At 36.4% G+C, this 22,157-nt stretch overlaps 1 protein-coding gene across 8 annotated transcripts in view; it reads left to right on the forward strand.

Moving 5' to 3' along the window:
* Nucleotides 1-22,157, forward strand: part of TRIO (trio Rho guanine nucleotide exchange factor) — a 509,362-nt gene that overhangs the window by 357,755 nt on the left and 129,450 nt on the right. For all 8 annotated transcript variants that reach the window (XR_011966271.1, XM_072605443.1, XM_072605438.1 and 5 more), the window contains 8 exons: nucleotides 9,733-9,927; nucleotides 10,061-10,176; nucleotides 10,904-10,970; nucleotides 11,563-11,672; nucleotides 13,945-14,014; nucleotides 14,424-14,513; nucleotides 18,462-18,554; nucleotides 21,254-21,365. Coding sequence is in view for 7 of the 8 variants with exons in the window: in XM_072605443.1 (XP_072461544.1) it covers nucleotides 9,733-9,927; nucleotides 10,061-10,176; nucleotides 10,904-10,970; nucleotides 11,563-11,672; nucleotides 13,945-14,014; nucleotides 14,424-14,513; nucleotides 18,462-18,554; nucleotides 21,254-21,365 (853 nt within the window). In the remaining variant the exon portion in view is untranslated. The remainder of the gene's footprint in view (nucleotides 1-9,732; nucleotides 9,928-10,060; nucleotides 10,177-10,903; nucleotides 10,971-11,562; nucleotides 11,673-13,944; nucleotides 14,015-14,423; nucleotides 14,514-18,461; nucleotides 18,555-21,253; nucleotides 21,366-22,157) is intronic.

Consider the following 22,157-nt stretch of genomic DNA (forward strand, 5'->3'; position numbering starts at 1 on the left):
CATTATTCTTTGTAAAATGGCCCACAACAGTAGAGCTGTGACTCCATATTATGCAGAGCTGCAACTTTAAAAACACTGAAGCCAGATAAGTTATTTCCATGTTGATTTAAGTAGGTTGTTTTATATATATACAGTAACATGATAGAGATAAATAATAGGCAAAGCTTTTTCCTCCTTTTCTTTCTCTTCCTTCTGCTGTTTTTCTCATTCTTCTTTTCCTCTTTCTATTGCTGTTTTTCCTCCTGTTGCCTGACCTTTTCCTCCTGCTGTTCTCTTCCTTTACTAAAGTGTTTCCTGAGTTCCCATTGTGTACAATGCATCCTATCAAGTGTTAAAAGCTTTTGCACATGCCTGAAGCCACTTTGTTGGCATTCTTCCTGTCCTGTCTTTAGTTGTACAACAGAACTGCACTGCCCCTCTGGCATGCCATTGGCTGCTGCAGTATTCCTTATCTAGCAAATCTGTAAAGTTTATAGGTTACCTAAAGCTAGCTACTGTTAGCTCGTAAAATAGTTCTTCATTAGCTCTTTACAAATCTTAAAGCATTATCTACATGTGAGTTGTTGCTGTTTTTGAATTATTGTTCACTTGGCAGCTGATGACAGCAACAATCCATGCTCAGGGATAGTGTGTGCGTGTTTGTGTGTCCATGTCCCTAGAGATAGCATGGTGATATGGTGAAAACAAGCACTCAGTTTTCATTTGCACCTCTGGAATTATGTGAATACTCAGTTTCCTGTGTAAATTAGGATAGTCATATTCACACTACCTACCTCCTGGAATGCTTGTTGTCTGTATCTTTGCTAGAACAACAAGAGTTGGAAATCACTCATCTTAGAGTAAGAAAACTCAGGTTTGAGTTGTAACTGTTATTTGTAAGTTGTGATGCTGAGCAGTTCAGTCAGCCTGACTGAGCCTCAGTTTCCTTGTCTGCAAAGCAGAAATAACAATACTTGCACTACTTCCCTCAGAGGGACTTTTTAATCAGATGTATTATCTTTATCACAAAGTATTAATAGTTAAAATTCATGTTCTCTTTATTTTTCTTTCTCATACATGCATACAGGCACACACATACGCATTTTAACTATGAATTAATATGACTGAATGTTAAAAACATACCCAAACTCGCATCAACTTATCCTCTTTGTAGTTCTCACCCTGAGGGGCCGTAAACTTTTTCTAATACTGTCACTGTTGCTCAGAACATTTTGGGCCTTCGTGGTATCATAGACCTTAGAGGCTGTCTAATACAGCCCTGTCATTTTAGAAATGACAGAAGCCGAGTCCAGTAGAGCTTAAGTGATTTTCTAAAGTTCACACAGCCAGTAAATGACAGATGGATTCATTCTTCTTTTGTATTTGTTTGCCACACTTTTTTTTTTTGGAATAGCCTCCATTTTGGCAAGTCTTTATGATTTGAGGGTCAGTTTGATTTTTGAAAAATGCCAAAAGCTTTTGCAAGCCCAATCTGATGAATAAAAGGGTTGATTCATTATGATGATGCCAAGGACAAAATATGACTATATAATAATGAAGTTGGTATTCTTAAGTGCCTTATATTTGCAAGTGGCTCTGAAAGCAAATTTCAAATGGAGGGTTTCTCCCTGAATAGCCTATTAGGAGACTATTTTGAAGGACATGAATCATTCTTTAAGTCCTCATGTCTGTTAAGACATCAGTCTCCCTTTTTTTGTAGTCATCCCATTCAGATCATTCAACAAGCATGTGTTCAGCACTTCCTTTGTGCCAGATACTGGGAACTGTGTGATAAGTGCTTAATGAATGAGTCCAGAAATGAAGGTGTGGGTGTATTATGTATAGTTTTTTATTTTAATTCATTGTACCAAATAGTGTATGTTTCTGTTTAATTTGCCTTTCCTTTGTGTGCTGTTGTTTCAGAATCTACCACAAAACTCAGTAATGGACACACTATACCTTTCTTTATATTCATACTTTGTCATTGCCATCGGTGTGATTAACATTCAACTAACCCTCATCCTGTACTCCCATTAGTAGTTTTAAACCTGCAGATACTTTAAAAAATAATAACTATCCTTTGTATAGCACTTTAAGATTAATAAAGTGCTTCTTTCTCAATTACCTTGTAAAGCAGGTGGCACAGGTGTTATCCTCATTTTACAGATGAAGAAATTTAGTCTCAAGCAGACTAAGTGATTTAGTCACACAGTTTTAAAGTGTTAGAGCGACCAGCCTCCTTGCTCTAAGTCCAATGTTCTTCCCACTATACTGGGCTGCTTCGTAAATTATGGTCCCTGAATTTACCCCTTTTCCCTCTTCTAGCTATAATTATTGGAGACCTAAGGAATAGGCATGTTTATATATGTATTCTGTTTAAGGGATCATGAGATGCAGTATCTAAAATGTTATTTGGCATTTAAGATTTTTATTGCCTTGATATACAAAGTCTCTTCTCCCACTTGTTACATTAAAGGCATTTTAAATGACAGTAGTTTTTGCTTTGTGCTGCTGAGGAACTGATGGATTTCAAAATATTATGAAAAGAATATTCTTCATCAGGCAATTGTTTATCATCTGTCTGCTTTTTCTCTTTTCCTTTTAATAAAAAAAAGTATCTGCTTTGTATTTTGTGTCTTTTATTTGACTGCATTTCTTATATTGATTGGGGTAGTGATTGTCCTCATGTGCTGCATACCTTCCTTATCCATTCCCTTTCAATGTAAGTCAGTTTTTAATATGTGGAGAATCTTGTAAACCTTGGAAGAATATCAGATACTCTTTTCTATGGTTTTTATTCTAATTATATAGCATTTATGATTTTCATGCTAATGAAATATTGAATATTGAGACATGGTCTTTAAACAATATCTTGACCCCAACTGAAATTCCTTATAGCCTAGAAAATTCTTACCCCTTACAAAAGCATTTGATACCTATTCTCTTTCCTCCTTATGACTATAGACCAAGGTTACAATTCTGAATCACAACCCTTAGCCTTCCCTATGCAGGTTTGTATATGTGATATATGTATGTATATACACATATTAATGTGAGCTATGCATACAAACATGCACAAGTTCTGAATATAAAATAGCATGAATGATTTTTCTTAAGTTGACCTACTGAATCTAAAGACATTGACATGAGCATGTTCCTTTCAGAGTAACTACCTTGGGAGACCATAGACTTGGTCTCTATTATTAGTAGACTCTAATAATGCTATCATCATTCAGACTATTTGGGGAATACTTCTTTTGGAGTTACCTTCAGAGCCTGTGGCATATTCTGAAATTTGATTGAAGTTATTTGGAAAAGTGGTGTCAAGCTCAAGGAGAAATGGGGGCCACTAAACTGTAAACAAACACTTTGATGGGCAGCATATTGACTTAGAAAACCACCTATTAACATTTTTGTTTTATTATATTTTTACTTATTTTAGATATTTTCAGATTACATTTTAATTTGGATCTGCCCACACAAGTTTGACACCTGGACTGATAGATGTGCTCTTTGACCTTCAGGTTGTTTTTGCTTTCATTTTTCCTTTGACTATACCCACCAAGGAAGGAGATTAACATTATGTTCTTAATCTATTTGATGTTTTTTACTCACTTTTACTTAAAAATAATTCTAGTAGAACAGTAGAAATGATACCACCTAAGAATAGAAAAGAGTGACTATTAGTGCATATCATTTGTAGCATTTAGTTTTCAGTCCATGAGTATGAAGTTTGTTTACTATATTTTTATATATCTGCTTCACCTTGTCATTATCAAATTAGTCCAAACATAGACTGTACTTTTTCTTCTAGATCAATCTGTTCATATAGAACCTAAATGAGGCATTAATCCTACTTAGTACCATAGACATAGTTCAGGTCTCTATGGTTTCCCCAAAAACAACATAAACAGTAGCCACAGTTTGCTTTCAGCCCCTTTGTGTGTACTTAGAGATTCTGACCGGGAAGCTTCTGTTCTCCACATTCCTCTGCTTACTCAAGTCCTCTCAGCAATTGTATATATCATTGTCCTTAGTCACTTAGGACTATCTTTCTTATGGACTCTTCTTCCGTTCTTTGAATTCCTGAGACTTGAGTATGTGGTAACAGAAGATCCACAGGAACCACCATCCCCTTGTCCCAAGATCTGGACTTCATTTCCCACTTGTATAATGATCTCCCTTGGGCCATTGCTTATGTGTTGACTGAAAGAGGAAAGAGGGAAAGGAGGAGGCATGGAGTTTCTGTGCTTTGTCACCAAGTCAGTTGATTACCTACAGAGTGGTATGAAGTAGGGTGAGAGGAGAGACAAGTGACAGTAGTCCTGCTTTGTTAGCCTCCTTTAATCTGGGAAGGGCCTAACTTCGTTATATTTTGCCATACTTAGTCTTCCTCAGTTAAATTAATTAACTAATAATTCCCTTAATTAAATTTTGATAGTCTTACATTTTTGTAAAGTAAAGCTTATTTTATAAAAAATAGTGAAATTCCCTCAAAATATCAGTGATTTTTAATTTATAATTTTATGCAATTACTATCCATCCATAACATGTATGTGTATATGCATGCGTTTATTTTTCATTTCAAAGAGCTCTTATGTAGCAAAACCTGTATTCAAAATGACACAATATATCTAGCATGTGTGTTCAATTTATTAGCATTCTATTAAAATGAGCTTGCACAATGAGGTCTAGATACGGTACACATGATATATAATGGGAATGGAGGATATTACATTACAGACGGAAGGAAGAAAGCTAGACTAACTAGAGGGGAGAATGCTCAGGATATGTTCGGAGATGGCAGCTAGCTCAGTTTGCCTGGAATGTAGAATTCACACTCTCAAAGATTATAAGTTGTAGAATGGTTGGTGCTCGACCTTAGTAGAGAGAATTTCTTCACTAAGAGTTTTCTGTGCCAGTGAAGTCACAGGTCCCAACCTCTACTCTCATCCTCCTCACAACAAAATAGACTAAGGAGGAATATGAGATAATTTCCACTTCTGTTCTGTGCCTCCCCCATGCCCTATACCTTTTCTTTTAAAGTCAACAGTGTTATCCCCTGGGAGCATCTTCTCATCCTTGCCACTAATCTCTAGGACACTCTTCCTTACCTTCAGTGACTTGTGCACCTAGTTTAAAGTTTTTCACCCAATACCCTGCCATCACCCTAAGTGATTTTAGTATCTGCATTCATCAGTCTTCCAACACCTTGTTCCTCAATCTCTTCCATTCTGTTAAGTTTCATTTTTATTCTACTTCTTCCACTCACAGACAGTCAGTCCTTAGGTCTTGTTATCCAGATGAACTAACTTCTCCACCTCCAAAATCTCAAACTTTAATGACCTTTCTAACTACTACTTCTCACCCTTCCACCAATTTCCTTATTCTCATCTGCTTGAGTGATACTTCAACCAGACCCTGTTTTTTTTGTTTTGTTTTTTTTTTTTTTGCTCAGTCTGTTAGCCCACTTAGCCTCCATATCAAACCTGGACTCTGTCATTATAAAGATGTTCTCAATACCACCCTTGGATCCTCTGGCCCCTTTTCATTGGGTCACAGATTTAGAACAGAAAGTGATCATAAAGACCATTGAGACCAACCCTCTCATTTTAAAGATCTGAACCCAGATCTCGCTAGAGTTAATATGTAGGTCTTTTTCAACTGTACCAAACAGACTTTCTAGGATGGGGGCTAGTAAATTATTATTGAGGTAAGTGATGGGTGATGCCAGAGTAGAAAGGATAGATAGATTTTAAAAATCAATCAAATGAGGAACTAAAGCTGAGAGTTTATTGTCTTCTCCAAGGTCACATAGTTAGAAAATGTCTGAGGTGGGATTTGAATTCAAGTCTTTCTGGCCTCAACTCTAGCACATTTACTACTAAAGCATCCTACTTTCCTTTGTTTCTGCTTTTTTCAGGCCCAGTAATACTTAAAATCTATTGCTTTGGGGTTTTATTTTTGTTTTTTGAGACTGGGTCTCCCTATCTCCCCTAGGCTGGAAATGCAGTGTCCATTATGGGCCCAGACCCAATACTGATTGGCATAGAAACTTTAACCTTCTCTGTTTTTCTAATGTGGGATGGTTTGCCCCTTCTTGGGCATCTCAGTGGCCCTCCACTCCCAGGGGCTTATGATATTTGTGCTGAACTTAGTGCAGATTCTCAATCAAGGTTAACCCTGCGGTAGCTCACAATTCTTGAGCTCAGGTGATTCCCCCAGTCTTAAGCTTCTTCTGTTACCAGTGATTGCAGGTGTGCACTACCAAGCCTGGCCAGAGTCTTCTATCTTTACTGGTATCTCTGCTCAATGTTGCAGCACAAAGTTTGCATGCTGACCCATGCCAAATTCAGTATATTTCCACAAATATTGAATACCACTAAGTTTAAGGCACCAGTTGATTTATCTGATCTTCTCTGGGGCCTACAGTTCTACTCAACAATTCTTTAATTTATTTTGTGTTGACTACCTGTCACCTGTGCTCAAAATCTCAAACTTATCACTGACTCTTCCATTCCCCTCCCACATTTAATCAGTTGCCAAGTTCTTTTATTTCTACCTGAATGATGTCTCTTACCCTTTCCATTTATTAGTTCAGACCCTCATCAGCCTATTATTTGCACTAACATTGTAGCTTCTTAATGGGTCTCTCTGCATTTAGTCTTTATCCTCTCTGATCCATTGTGTATACTTCTGCTAGATTAATCTTCCTCAAGGTCCTATCACCCCTCCTACCTACAGACCTTCAGTGGTCCATCCTTGCTGACTATACGAAGTTCAGATAGAATGTCACTAGATAATGGGATTGCCAAGCAGCAGTGAGGGCTCCACTGTGGTTATGCGCCATACATGTTATTGTAGATGAAGTCATTTTCATTTCATTTCATGACTTTGTAGAATGATTCTCAGGAATAGGATCAAAGCAGTTGGATTGTAGGAATCATGCAAGTTTGAGGATTAGCAGTTTGGAAAGGCTAGAATGTTGGGAGAAGGCATTTATGTGTAACTTTTAAATCTATATACTTACACATAACTTTAAAATTTAACAAAGTTACGTGATTTGATAACCCCCAATAACATGATGAGGTAGATGTTACCATCTGCATTGTATAGATAAGAAAACTGAAACTGATGTGACTTGTCCATGTTCAGGCAGCTAATAAGGATCAGAAGCTAGATTTGAACCCAGACCTCTCTAGTGTTAATGTGTAGGCCTTTTTCAGCTATACCAAACAGACTTTCCAGGATAGTGGCTAGTAAATTATTATTGTGGTCAGTGATGGGTGATACCAGAGTGGAAAGGATAGATAGATTTAAAAATCAAGCAGGGTCAAGGGTCATAAGAAAGACAGGAAATTTATTAGTGAGAAATGAGAGGGAGACACATTACAGATTATGGCTGTACGTGGGACTTCAAAGGTAATGAACCTCCTCCTCAATGACTAAACTGATTCCTTCAGTCACTAGTCTCTATCCCTTCTTTTATTTTGTATTGCCTTGTGTACATGCATGTACATGTACATGCCTATACCCAGTAGAAAAAAAACTCCTTAAGGATGGAGAAGTTATTTTTTATGTGTTTCTATTCCTAGCATTTTGTGTAGTCAATGTGAACAAATAAATAAATGAATGAAAGCCTATGTGGCATCTGTGTACATTCTGAACTGGCAAATATGTGGCATCTTGAAGAACCCTTCCCTAAATCAGCTTTTTGGAAAAGTCCTGCATTAATCTTATTTTTTGTGTATGAATAGGAAAGCTCAGTAATAATAACAAATAAATTATAAACAAAATTGTTCAGAGGTTGTGCTTTCAAGACAAATTTTGCTTTTTTATTTCCTTATAATTGGGCTTTTCTTAGCATATCTGCAAAGTTATCATTTTGTTGACAAGTAAGAAAATTTGTTCAACATGTAGTTTGTGTGTGTGTTTCCCTCATGCTACCCCACTTCATCTCAGTCCTACCTTAGGCATATACTGTAAAACTTTTAATATGACTATTTTAAAAGCTGCATCCACTTTTCCCAAATGAAAAGCTTAGAGAAAGAGTACTGATGAGTCTTGCCTGGTCATATTTTCATATCCTGACTTTTGTTTTTCCATGCTTATTATTTGAAATGTCAACATTTATAAGCTGCCTTTTAAAGGCATCTACCATCCCCCTGAAGTGATATTTATGATACATTTGAGAAGAGAGCCAAATGCTGGGAGTTATAAGCCATTTTGTTTGTGCTAGATATATATGTTTAATGTCTGTAAAAGAAAACACTTTAGAGACTGCTCAATGAATCTTGGATCAGATCCTTTCATTTTGTAAGTCAAGAAGATAATTTTTCTTGGATTTAGAACTCTGACCTGTTTCCCAGGATTTGCTTACCTTCAATGCATTCCCCCTTTGCAAGTCACCGTCACAAAGATAGTGTAGTCAGAGGTTGACTGAAAATTATGTCCAACAGTAGAAAATATGCAGATAGAATTTCTAATGTTACTGATTGGAAATGACGTGATGTCATTGAATGAAGAGGATTTATCAGAAAGATGTGTTGAGTAGATTCAATTTTGTGAATTTATTGCCCCATATTTAATAGGGTCAGAGAGAGCTGGAAGGGACCATATTTCATCAAGTCCAACTCTTATGTTACAGAGATAAGGAGACCGAGGCTCAGAGAAAATGAGTGACTTCCCCGGTAGAACACAGCAGTGTCAAACCAAGGTCTTCTTGACTCCAACCAGAATTTTCCTAATATGCCACACTGCCTATGAAATTTAACTATTCTTGGGTGCCTGGTTACCAGTCAATAGATTATAGATCTGGAAGGGGACCTCATCTAACTCTCCCATTTACATAGGAAGAGCCTGAGACCCACGGAGGCTAAGTGACTTTGCTGAAGGTCATGCAGATGGAATCAGAATTTGAAACCAGGTCTTCTGCCTCTAGAGCTAGTGTTCTTTCCACTATAGTGCTTTATATTCTATTTCTGTTTAAGTGAAACATGGTATATTTCTTCAACTTTGCCACCTAGATGTTTATATTCCAAAGAGTAGGCAAGCATGAGACCCACTTTTTGAGATAATTCCTAGGAGGTGAATCAGTTTTGGTCCACGTTCGTTGTGGACTGATGGGGGGCAGGGGTGCCTTTTGGTGCAAAAAGTAACTTTAATCATTAGTTTTCCAGAGTACCTACTATGTACACCGCGCAACAGTTGTTCTTAGCAGAAGGAAGTCCCTACCCCTCGGAAATGACACAGAATATTCATGTATCACTAAGGGCCACTGTTGTGGACACACATATATAAACGTAGTATAAGTATCCATCTTCATTTAAAGGAGTAAGCAGAGTCAACCAGGGAATGATTCATGGAATCTCTAAATTTAGATCTGAATTTTCAAGGAGTGCAGTAGGCCAAAGGGAGAGTAATAATGATGACAACTATTGACATTATAACATATTGTTGGAGACGACTATAGAACTTTCCATTGATGTCTACAGCAAACAAACAAACAATCACATGCCCAGTGATACAGAGTGAATGAAAAAGTAGTCCTATTTGGAACCAGGGATAGATTGACTATGTGACTCTCCAGGTCCTTTCTAGTCCTGTGATTTCACTCTAGGTTTTCACCAGCAGCAGTCTTTTTCATTTTTAAAAAAACATATTGTAGATGACTAGCCATAATATTCCAGGTTTCTGGCATTTGAATTAAATTTACTTCATAATACTTTCCTGTTTTGTTTTGTTTTTTCACAGCAAACCAAAGAGAGGGTGAAGCTGTTGATACAGCTGGCTGATGGCTTTTGTGAAAAGGGGCATGCCCATGCAGCAGAGATTAAAAAATGTGTCACTGCAGTGGATAAAAGGTACAGAGATTTCTCTCTACGGATGGAAAAATATAGAACTTCTTTGGAAAAGGCTCTGGGGATCTCTTCAGATTCCAATAAATCGGTAAGTTTCCCTGTGTGGATTGAATAAATCAAATCTGTTCTACTTGATGACCCCTTTGATGATTAAATAACCAAATTAAATAACTTTTCTTTTGTACCCTCCAACTCTACTGGGCTCCCCTTTTTCCATACAGAGTAAAAGCCTTCAGCTGGATATTATCCCAGCCAGTGTCCCTGGATCAGAAGTCAAACTGCGAGATGCTGCTCATGAACTTAATGAAGAAAAGCGAAAATCTGCTCGCAGAAAAGAGTAAGGCATTTGCAGATTTAACCTGAGTCCTTCATGCAGAGGATGAAGCTTGTTATCTGACTAATAGTATTGTTTCATCAATATATGTGTGATCTAAAATCAAATGCCACGAGTCTCTTTGATTTTCACTTAGAAGCATTCTACCCATCTCTTCACCTGGTTCAGAAATAGTATAATTTTCTCCCCATTTAACTATCCCCCTTTGATTTGTGTGTTGAAAAACCTTTTTTGGTTATTTTGAAACTATCATATTGTAAAGTTAGCAGTAGAATTCAGCTGTTAGAACAAGGATACATTATAGGCATAAAGTTCCAGTGGTTGACCTTTTAGGAACTGAATTATGCTAAATTTTTATTTTAAAAATAGAATTTCTCCTACAGTTTTCCTAAATAATTTTAGTCTCAAATCTTTACTTTTCTCTAAGTGTTACCGATCTCTCTTCATTGATGAGCAGAGTAGACTTAGACACTCAGACACACACCTACACAATCTTCTCAGATTTGAATTGTGTTTTGTAAATCTATATCACATGAACCGTACCACACTGATGCTTAAGCTATCAGCATTGTTCTTTTTACTGATATTTAACAGAAGAGAAAATAGCATGTTTAGTATGTATGTATGTATATGATGCATGTATATGTATGTATGTATGTATGTATGTGGACATACACACCATTATCTATTCAAGTTCTTTTGAGTAATATGCCCTCTTGTTCACTTTAAGGTTCATAATGGCTGAATTAATTCAGACTGAAAAGGCTTATGTAAGAGACCTTCGGGAATGTATGGATGTAAGTGGGGTTTTTTCTCCTTAAATGTAGCCTAATTCTGTTGACTTTCCAATCCTTAACGGTTTTTTGAATTAGTAACTCTTGTTAACCTCAGCCACTTAGACTCTTTAGAGATCTTACGAATAGTAATTCATGACTGCCCCCTTCTGTCGAGGGTTTAAGTTTGTTTGGGGGTTCAGCAGAGATGATACAGCATTAATTCTTTCATTCCATTTATCACATGCCTAACTGGCTGACATCCTTTTTGTGTAGAATTTTTGAGCCATTTCATGGAAACTTGCCCAGTAATTGTAATGAGTAAATAGCATTCAGCAGTGGCTGTTATGCCTTGTGACCACTTCTCATGCCCTGATATGAATTAGTTCTGATATCCTGAGGCTCTGCGGAAAGCTCCGCAGAGTGAAAGGTGTAACCATAGTCAAGAATACCAGTTTAAGAGCTTCTTTAAAAATCTGGCCTTTATAAAACTTATGTCTTAAGTTTTGTTTCTCTTTGCACGTTAGTGATAAGTAGTCCTTTGCAAGTGTCAGAAATAGCTGCTTCTTGGTAATATGATGTCTTTGGATACAGTCTATGTCTTTTCCTCTGTCAGACATATCTGTGGGAAATGACCAGCGGTGTTGAGGAGATCCCACCTGGCATTGTTAACAAAGAACATATTATCTTCGGAAACATGCAGGAAATCTATGAGTTTCATAATAAGTGAGTGGCTTTTATCTTTGGAAAGCATGTTATTTTTTAAATCATGACATTTCTCTGGAGATTTCCCTTAAAAAACAGAAGTTCTATCTGTGTTCAGCGTTTATTTCTGTAGCTTCTGATGAGATCTGCTGGAATGAAAGCTCCATTTCATGGAAGTGGCCATCACTAACCACATAACAGAAATCCATGGTTTCGGAGGAACTGCTGTTCGTGTGTTTGTTCCCTGCTGTGGTGGGAACTGGGGGAGTATCTGAATAGAAAGTCCAGCAGCCTTCTTTCCTCTCACTGAGCAATCAGTGGCTTGTTAACTACTTGATTAGGGTCAAGTGGGAGACATTGCCTGGGCCAAGCTCTCCACTGGTTTGGCTGCCACTCATAATTTCCTTTTAGATAACAGGCATGAAGAAGAAGCTGATATGAGGGCTTTTTCCATCACTCTTCCTAGTTGAAAATGCAGATATATTTCCTCTAAATGCCATGTGTACCAGGCACTGTATAAATGCAAGGTGGGGACAAGTAAAGATTTTACGAAGGGAGGCTTGAACTGAACTTTTAAACTGCGTATGATGTCAGCAGGCAGGTAATGTAGAATAGGACAGAAAGAAATAAGAACATGATCAAAACTGAGGGAACAGGAAAGTAAAGGATTTATTTTAAAAAGAATGAGTAGGGTTGACTAGGTCATTAGTAGAGTCATTAAAAGTAAGGCTGGGAATAAATTTTGGGTAAAAGTATGGATATCTTGAATACTGTGCTAATGGTTTGTAATTCAATAGGCATTTGAATATTAGTACAGAAATGTGATAATCAATGCTGTACATAAGGAAGAAAAGAAAGGAAGAAGGAAAGCAAGGATTTATTGAGGCCTACTAGGTTCCAGGCAGTATGCTAAGTACTTTATAAATATTATTTCATTCGATCCTCACAGCAACCCTGATTTGTGTTATTGATACGTGCTGTTCCGATCCTCATTTTACAGTTGAAGAAACTGATAGAAACAAGTTAAGGGACTTACCCAGGATTATGCACCTACTGAGTGTCAGAGTCAGGATTTAAACTCAACTCTTCCTGACTCCAGACCCAACACCCTATGCTATCTCTAAAGAATGATAGGGAAATGGTGCGTAGAATCAAAAGGCAGTGGGGGAACTGGAGGCAGAGGCTAAGTCCAGGTTAAAGGTAAATAAGGTCAGAATTGAGGTTATTGAAATTGTGGATCTAAGACTTACTTCTAGTACGGACAGATCCCCTGTCTTCTCTAAGCTTCAGTTGGTTTTTTGTGGACTTTTTTTGTATTTGTAAAATAAAGAGAATAGTACTTACACCATATGCTTCATAAGATTTTTATGAATCTTAAAATGTTTTATAACAGGAAAAAGCTTCTTGATAATTAGAACTATCCAGAAACTGAAACAGGATGCTTTGGGAGGTGCTAAGTCCCCTCTGCCTATATTTCCTTAGGTGAAGTTGGGATGAACACTTGTTCGTTATTTTGGGGGAGTGGGATTGATTTTTCAGGCAAAAGAAAACCTCTGTGGACCTTTCTACCTCAGATATTCTGATGTAACTGTGAGTTCTTACTATCAGTAAAGTCTCACTCTTGACAATCCTCCTCATCATGCTGTAACTGTCCTTTGTATTTCAGTCAATCAACAAACATTATTTAAAGTGCCAGGAACCGTGCTGGGTTCTGGGGATAAAACTACAAGGAATGGAACCCCTGGGAGCTTCTATTCTTATTTTTGCTTTAAAGTTCTAAAGCATCTTATACACATTGCCCTTCGTTCTCACAAGATGCTGAAGTCTCATGATATAATTACTCTTGATGCAGTTGGTCTAATTTCAGTCAGATGTCCCTTGGCAGTATCCTAATCATGAGTAAAACACTTCAGATAAAAGCGTAGAAGCTCTTTCATGCCTCCCTGGACCTTAAGGTCTCATCATATGTGAAAATGGCCTCAGTGGCTTTGTCAGGGGAGCACAAACTAGTGGCTTCTATAGCTAGAAAAGCTTTCGCGAGCAGGCCCAATAACGTCTATCATTTGACTACCATCCTATTTCACGGTTCATCACCACAGGGTTGGCCAGTAAGTGATAAATGTTTTCTTTTCTTTCTTTTTTAATTTTTTTTGACCAGGGCAATTCCTTAAGCCATCTTACAGGGGCATGGATGGGCTGTGTTCTGCATTGGAGGAGGGACTGGTTAGCATATAGCTGAAATCCTGGTTTCAACTGTCTATTTTATCATGATATTATTTTTTCTTCTCCACAGCATATTTTTAAAGGAACTGGAAAAATACGAACAGTTACCAGAAGACGTTGGACATTGCTTCGTTACTTGGGTAATGAAATCCCAGCCATTGTTGGGTCAGGAAAACCTAATGCTATATGGGGTAGTGCAAAGGATTTTTTTGCTCTTTGATGTCTGTTAATTCACCCACCCACTGCTGAATACTGGATACAACATGTATACAAGTTCAGTACCTCTCTCCTGAAATTACATTCTAAAAGCAGAGGTTTGGTTTGGTTTGGTTTTTGAGGAAATATTGTTAACTTTATTTTTAATAGTTCAATCAATGAAGCATTGATTATCAGCAGGGTGAGCTTTTCTGATTTTAGAAGCTTTTTGTTATTCTTATTTGAGGCACTTTTTCTTAAACTGTTGCTTTTTACAAAAAATTTGCTCGTATTTTAGGTTCTTACAGTTCAATAAAGGTTATTACATAAAATGTTAAACTTTTTGTTTTACAGGCAGACAAGTTTCAGATGTATGTCACATATTGTAAAAATAAGCCAGACTCTACTCAGCTAATATTAGAGCATGCAGGATCCTATTTTGATGTAAGTACGAGATAACTTTTTTTAAATTAACATGAATGTGAATGAAATTTTACAGGCAGTTTACAAACCAAATTGACAGCTAAACGTCACGTTATGTAGCACAGATCAGAGGTGTCAAACTCAAAAACAGATCTCCATAGGCTGTACATTGAATTTTTCTTGTTCAGTCATACAGTCATGTCAGACTCTTTGTGACCCTAAGAACCATACTATGCCAGTGTTGTACAGGATGTTTTCTTAGCAAAGATGCTGGAGTGGTTTGCCATTTCCTTCTCCACTGACTTGAAAAACCACAAATTACCATTATCTATGTTTTATTGTATTTTTTAATTATTTTGATAAATATCTCAATTACAGTTCAATCTTGTTCAGACAGCCTGTAGGAGTTTTGTAGATTGAGTTTGACATAAACCACTTCAAGCTACAACTATCAACTATTTTGTAGTGACTTTTATGTTATTTTACATTTAAACATGACATGAATTTTTTAAAGGAAATCATTGAGCAACAGTGAGTTATGTTTAAGTAAAATCTATCAATCTGGAAGCATAACATTTACATACATATGCAGCCATTAATTTTATTACTGATATTACTGACGAACATATATGATGGAAAATATGACACTACCTCTTTGTGTTCTTACTTTAAAGCAGAAATGTCTCTGAATTTTAAGAATAGCTTCTATTTGCTTTGTTTTAATGTTGGCATCAGTGGCCAAATATAGCACAAGATTACAAATCCTGCAAACTGGCACCATAGACAACTGCAGCTTTATGTCACATTCGTAAACCTTGCTCTCTTTGGAGCAAGGTATGAGTAAGATAAGACCTGTTGCTTCAGGGAGCCAAAAGACTTTGTGAAGGCTATTTTGTATAAAAAGTCACGAAGCTTGATGTCTTTCTCAACTCCTGGAAAACTTGATGAATTTCAAGTTGTTAGGCACTGTGAATTAAAAAGACAGACTCGTTTGAATTCCATTTATAATAGTCCTAAGTTGCCCTTAGAGAAGTTAGACAGTAGATAAATAGACAAATAAATAAATAGATATCTTTATCTTTGTGCTTATACCAAGGAATATTGTAATACTCTCTCAAACTCTCATCTTTAAAATAGGATTCTTAATCTTTAAGAGCTTAGTAGGATTTAAATGTGGACCTTTCAATAAATGACCTCTTCATGTTCCTTCAGATGCCATGAAATCTTTGAGTTTTTATTATCCTTGCAGCCAGTGGTGATATATTGCTTTCATCGATTCTAAATCCACTAGAAGCTTAATGCTGTTTTTGTCTTTGTGTGAGAGCTTTAATGTTTCACATGAACTGGGGTCTCTTCAAGACTGTACTGAATCCAAAGATTCTGTATGCAAAGGAAGGGTTAAACTATGGTAACTAGAGGCTTAAACTATGGTAACATATACTACATTTAAAATTTGAAGGACAAAATATTTTAGAAGACTCCAATATCCTTGGAATTTAACAATAAGTGAATTTATGAACGTATACGTTATAGTTTTTGTCAGTATCTTGTTAGTATTTCTAAAAGAAAGTTCTTAACGGTAATTTTCCATTGTGTCTTCCTCCTTTCTCTCAAGTGCTTGATGTTTCCCTTAGATCATATATGGAATGTACCATTGGCCAATGAGGGATTTATAACAATTTTTTTCAGTCAATCAATAAGCATTTATCTTTGTGAGAAGTGGTTTTAGCAAAATCATGTTCCCTTTAAAATGACAAGAACTAAATGAAAAGGAAAACCCACTACTAATTGACACATGAGAATGTGTTCTTTGTGGATAGATGCAGTTCACCTGAATCATCTATTATAATCCTAATTATAAAAATCCCACAGGACCTCTGCTTATGATAACTGTGTTTTATGATCAATGTTCACATCCAGAGGGAGGATACTCAGTACATGTTTAAAATGTAAATAGATGCTCTGTTTAGATTTATATGAATAGTCGTTAGACTGGCTTATTTTGTGAGTTATTATTAATAAATAGCAGAGGGAACTAAGTACTAGGAGTCAGAAGAGATACAGTCTAGTCCCAGATATTGCACTAACGATTTCAGTGATCTTGGACTAGTTGTTCTTGTCCAAAAACTTCTTGGACAAATCACTCGGTGTCCTCCTGGGTAAAATGAAGGAGTATGATTAGGTAATCACCAAAGTTCTTTCCAACTCTAAAGTTCTCTGATTATGTTTCTGAACACTTGTGAAGAGCTATTTCCTGAGTGATACAACCTCTTTCATAGACTAATTACCATCATATGTTTTAAAGACATTTTCAGAAAAGCAGAATATTTGTATTGTTTTCAGAAGCATCCTTCATAGATGAGTTTTATTCATAAAATAAACTAAATGTAACAAAATCTCAAAATTGAACTGTGATTCTTGAGAGTCATTGTGGATAGAGAGCTGGCCTTGGATAAGTACCAGCCTGATACAGTCTGGGCTGTCTGACCCTGATCAAGTCACATAACATCTTAGTGGTCATGTGACTCACTGATCTCATGTGACCTACCTCATGCCCAAGTAGAGACTTAACCACATAAAAATGTAATTAGAAAATATGTAACAAAAGAAATAGAAATACCATAAAACATAGATAATATTACATTTTGACCTTGTAGTATGTGGCCCACAGGATCTTTATGTATAGCTTAGTGGCCTCCATTTTATCAGTTTTGACAACCAGTGTTCTAAGCACCCTCCTACGACTGTAAGTCGAAGGAATAGTTCCAAAATGCATTGGCAGGATGAGTTTTCTCATCTGGGAGATTGCCTATACCTTTGAAAACACAGAGCTGGTTCCTATACATATAATCTACAATGAAGATTTTTTTTTTTATATCAGCATTCTAAATTCATTTATATGTTATTTTTAAATCATCCATTTTTGAGACATTAATATATGAATACCTTAATAATTAACATTAAGTAAGTTGAACGGAAATGACTGAAGCTGGAGCAAATCCCAGGTTTTTCATTTATCCCACCTAAGCTGTATCATTTAACTGAAGGAGGAGAGGTTCATTTTGTATGCTGTCTACACTGTTTCATCAGTATAGCTATACCACTACTGAACAGCTTGGCTGCTTGGCAGTGATTAGTTCTCCCCCTGCTGGCTTTACAACGGCAGTCACTTTTTAAGTCTTTCCTTAATATCTCCTTTTCCTGAATAAACTCTACTTGATTAACCATAAACAATTATATATTTTGGTTTTGGTTTAGTTTAAATAGACACCATTATAAATATACCTATGGCTGTATAAAATATTTTAAATGTTCAAATGTAGTTTTGATATTCAATTTGAAAGATAGGAATTAGTGTAGAAACAACTGGAAAGGTTAACTTCTTACGTTTTTTTACATATTTCGCAACTGAGAGAAAAGTAGAAAACTTTTAATAAAATTATAATTTCTGCAGTTAAAATTTAAGTGCATGAAGAGAAGAAAGTAAGCTTATAAATTAGGTTGAGAACTGAACTGATGGATTATTGAGAAATCAGGCAAACAAAGGAGAATCTGAGGGCACAGAGTTAAAGGGCATGAATATTCAAAAATGACACAGCATCTAAAGAAAAGCCACTTGAGAATCAGTGATTAAATTTACATGTTCCTGTTATCGGTGATGTCAACTAATGTGTGAGGATGGTGAGATTGAGAAATTAAATTCTGTTCCTAATAAAAAATAGATCACAGGAAATTTTCACTTTAGTCATAACCATCTTTGAATGTAGAGATGAATGAATGGATGTTGGGGGCAGAGGGTGTGTGTGTAGTTAAATCTTTGACACCCAAAAGTGATCTATATTCTCAAATTAAAGTCTGTAGAAGTGAATGTAACTGAAAGGTCTCTTCTTGTAGTATAGACATATATAGTGCAAAATTCAGCGTTTTCTCCCTGAATTAAGATGTTCAAAATCTTGTTGTTTTATACAGGAGATACAACAGCGGCATGGACTAGCCAACTCCATTTCTTCATATCTTATTAAGCCTGTCCAGCGAATAACAAAATATCAGCTCCTTTTAAAAGTATGTACTATGATGTTTTTGGTTCTAAACTATATATTGGAGGGCAAAACTTCCTCCTAATATGTTAAACTTTTTCCTCAATTTGTATGTTATATATACTTCTTCAAAAACTGGAAAGATAGAATAAATTTTTGAACAACTCTTGTTAAAACTAATCATTTGCTAGTTTAATATTTTATGCATTGGTTACAGGTGTTGACTTCCATCAAGGCCAACCATCTTTCTTAGAATGTAATTATCTGTAAGAACAAAAGTGTACATAAATTTTCATTCACAAATTTCCTAAGAATTTAGTATAACAGATAGATTAGGAAAAATGCATAGTATACCCCCTAGAGGCGTACTTTACAATGTATTAAGTGCGGCGGCTGTTCCTGTTCAGTGATTTAATTCATGTATGACTCTTTGTGACCCCTCATTTGGGGTTTTCTTGGCAAAAGCACTGAAGTGGTTTGTTGTTTCCTTCTCCAGCTCATTTTACAGATGAGGAAACTGAGGCAAACAGGGTTAAGTGACTTGCCCAGGGTCATACAGCTAGTATGTGCTAAAGTCAAATTTGAACGCAGAAATATGAGTCTTCCAGACTCCAGGCCTGGCACTCTATCCATTGCGCTATGTAGCTGCCTTCTATTAAGTATACACTGTAATAAGTTGATTATGAATTCTGATAGGTGTTTGCATATAGAGAAAGTTATACATGTCTCTTTTCAAGACAAAAGATATTAACTATTGAAGAAATAGTTTTATGAGACAGACTTTTGGAGAAATATTTTTATTGTAAGAAAAAAATAATTACGGAAAATTTTAAAAAGCTGCTATATCAGAGACAAAAATAAATAAATGACGGTGGCTGCACCCAGCAATCCCCACGACCCCACTGTATCGTTTTAGCTTCTCAGTGCCAGGGCATGGACTAAGGGTAAGAAAGTGGAGGAGATGTAAAGAGCCTGCAATGTCTGGGGGTGTTCTCAGGAGCAGGAAGAAGGGCACTGCTAAAATTTGTATGTAAAAATCTGTCCTTCAGGCAATTCTGTATTATATAGAAAAATGTGAGTAGTTTTCTGTCTCCGTATTTATTATTTCCATTAAAAATATTTCATATAAATTCTCATCTATTCAAATTATTTTAACTTCTTTTTATTCTTAAAATTAATTTTATGTTCATTAATATTTCAGCAAGGAAGTATTTTTAAACCGTTTGAATTTCAAATAAGGAGGGCTTTGTGTCAGTAAAGTTAATTTTATTAAGCACCCTTTTACAGCTATTTTTCATTACAGTATGTAAAATAATGTGCCATTTGGTTAAAAACAATCTTGTTTTTCAGTACAGTTAAATGACTTTGCTCAGTCTCCCCTCACATTGCATTAAGAACCTTGGATCAGGCGTCAAGAGACTTCAGTACAAATCCTGGTTCTGCTTCTATTTTCTGTCAGAGGGCATCTTGTTGGACACCTCTTGTCCTCAGTTTCTCCTTCTATGAAATGATACTGGTGGATCAGATGATCTTTAAAGACCCTCCCAGCTTTTAATTCTATGATCCCTGTGACCTACCGTGTAACTGAAAGTATTGTACTATCTGTTGCATTCTGCCATGCGTTTATTTATGTCCTCCTCCGGAGATCATCATTAATAATAGTAATTCTGGAAGTACTTTTCATTATTGATGATGGTGGTGGTAATGTTGGCAATAGCAACATAGTGTAACAGATAAGACAACCGTCACCTCCGTTGACATTGCTTCTGACATGTACTGACCATGTGACTGCCAAGCAAGCCCCCCGGCAATTCTACTAGACTGCAAGTCACAGAGAAAGGTGCTGGTCTTCATTAATAACAAAAGTCTCTTACATGCTGTTCCATACACTAGTGAAAGGAGTCACTGGTCTGGCAAATAACAATAATAATGGAGGAAGAAGAACGGATAATATATCTGTGGAATTAACAGACTGTGGATTTCTCTTTATTATTCACTGTATAATATGATGTTACCACAGGAAAATCTGAAATGTAATTTCACATGAACCTGCCAAGGAAAATCTGAGTTTAAACTTTGAGTTTTTTTCTTTTAGAAAAAAAGGCACATGTGATAGTACACAAAGCAGTTACCGTTACTATGAAACTCTTGCAATATTGATATTATTGGGGCATCTTAATGACAGTTCTAAATCCAGATACATGATTTTATTGGTTTTGGGACCTCCCAGCCAATTAATTCCCTATCCTATTTCAGATCTGCAGCTAATCTGCAACTTTTAGTCTTAGAGAGTTTTCTGGAACATAGTGAAGTTAAGTGATTTGCCTAGAGTCTGGCAGCCAATATGGGTCAGACGGGGCACCTTAATATGCTTTGCATGATTTCACATGCGTTATTAATGTTATATTGCTTGCCTTTTCAATGGGTGGGGCTTGACTGGAGGGAGAAGAGAATTCAGAATATGAAATTTTTTTAAGAAATGAATGTTAAAAATAAACAGTAAATTTATTAAAAAGGGAGGGGGAATGACTTATCTGTCTTACTCTGAGATGTGTTTCCTGTACATCATCTTGGGCTTTGTTTTTCCACATACTGTTTCAATTCAACAAAACCAAACATTGCTGGCAGAGCATTTTGTGGGCAGCATCCATATCTTTTTTTTTTATATTCCTTCTTTGAGAACCCATTTGTACATGTTGGTTCATGAGTATTGATCTTCTGTAGGAGCTGCTCACCTGCTGTGAAGAAGGCAAAGGCGAGATTAAAGATGGCCTCGAAGTGATGCTTAGTGTGCCAAAACGTGCCAATGATGCCATGCACCTTAGCATGCTTGAAGGTCAGAAAAGCTTCCTAAAGTTTGTACTGTAATTATATGAGTCGCCTGGAAATGAATGTTCTGGAGCTATTATTTATCACTTTGCCTAACTTTTAGTTTTATGATTTTATTGGGCTTTTGGTTTTTGTTCATTTTGCATTTTTTAGTTGGTAGGAACTTTGGGGCTTTCTGGTCAAACTCCCCAGCTCAGTAGGAATCCTTTACTCTTTCACTCCTCCCCCGTTGCCTTTCATTGGATTGAACATTTTACTTAAAGATAGCGAATTCTTAAATTTTTGTTAAGTCCACAACCCTGTCAGAGATGTGTAAGGCTGGTCCTGCTGGGTTATCTGATTGTAATTGAGAGTTAACTGAGAGTCTGTTTATGCTCCTGAGGACAAAATGTTTTTGCTCCTCCCTTGCATGCTAGTGTGGTGGCATAGGAGCCCATGGATTGATCTCCACCTTGAATGTCAACAACACTCCTTAAAGACCTATTGCATTCTTCATTTTGCTCCTTTTAAAAACAGATCAAGAAGTCTGAGCAATGTGGGAGTTTGTTTTCCTTGTCTGTGCTTATTTATTATAATAGTTTTGCCTTTCCTTTTTCCCCCTGTGGGAAGGAGAAAAAATAAATAAAGACTTGGTAGGTGAAGAAAATATTAAATTTTCAAAAAATCATTTGAGCTGATAGCCATGAAAGACTACCCTCTATGGGGAAACAACTCTAGAGAAAATCTTAGACAAAGGGATCTTGAGAGATCATATTTATTACTCCTTATAATCCTACTTTGATCATAAATGTAGCATTTT

Source organism: Notamacropus eugenii, chromosome 4 (genome assembly GCF_028372415.1).
Source record: "Notamacropus eugenii isolate mMacEug1 chromosome 4, mMacEug1.pri_v2, whole genome shotgun sequence".
Taxonomy (NCBI): domain Eukaryota; kingdom Metazoa; phylum Chordata; class Mammalia; order Diprotodontia; family Macropodidae; genus Notamacropus; species Notamacropus eugenii.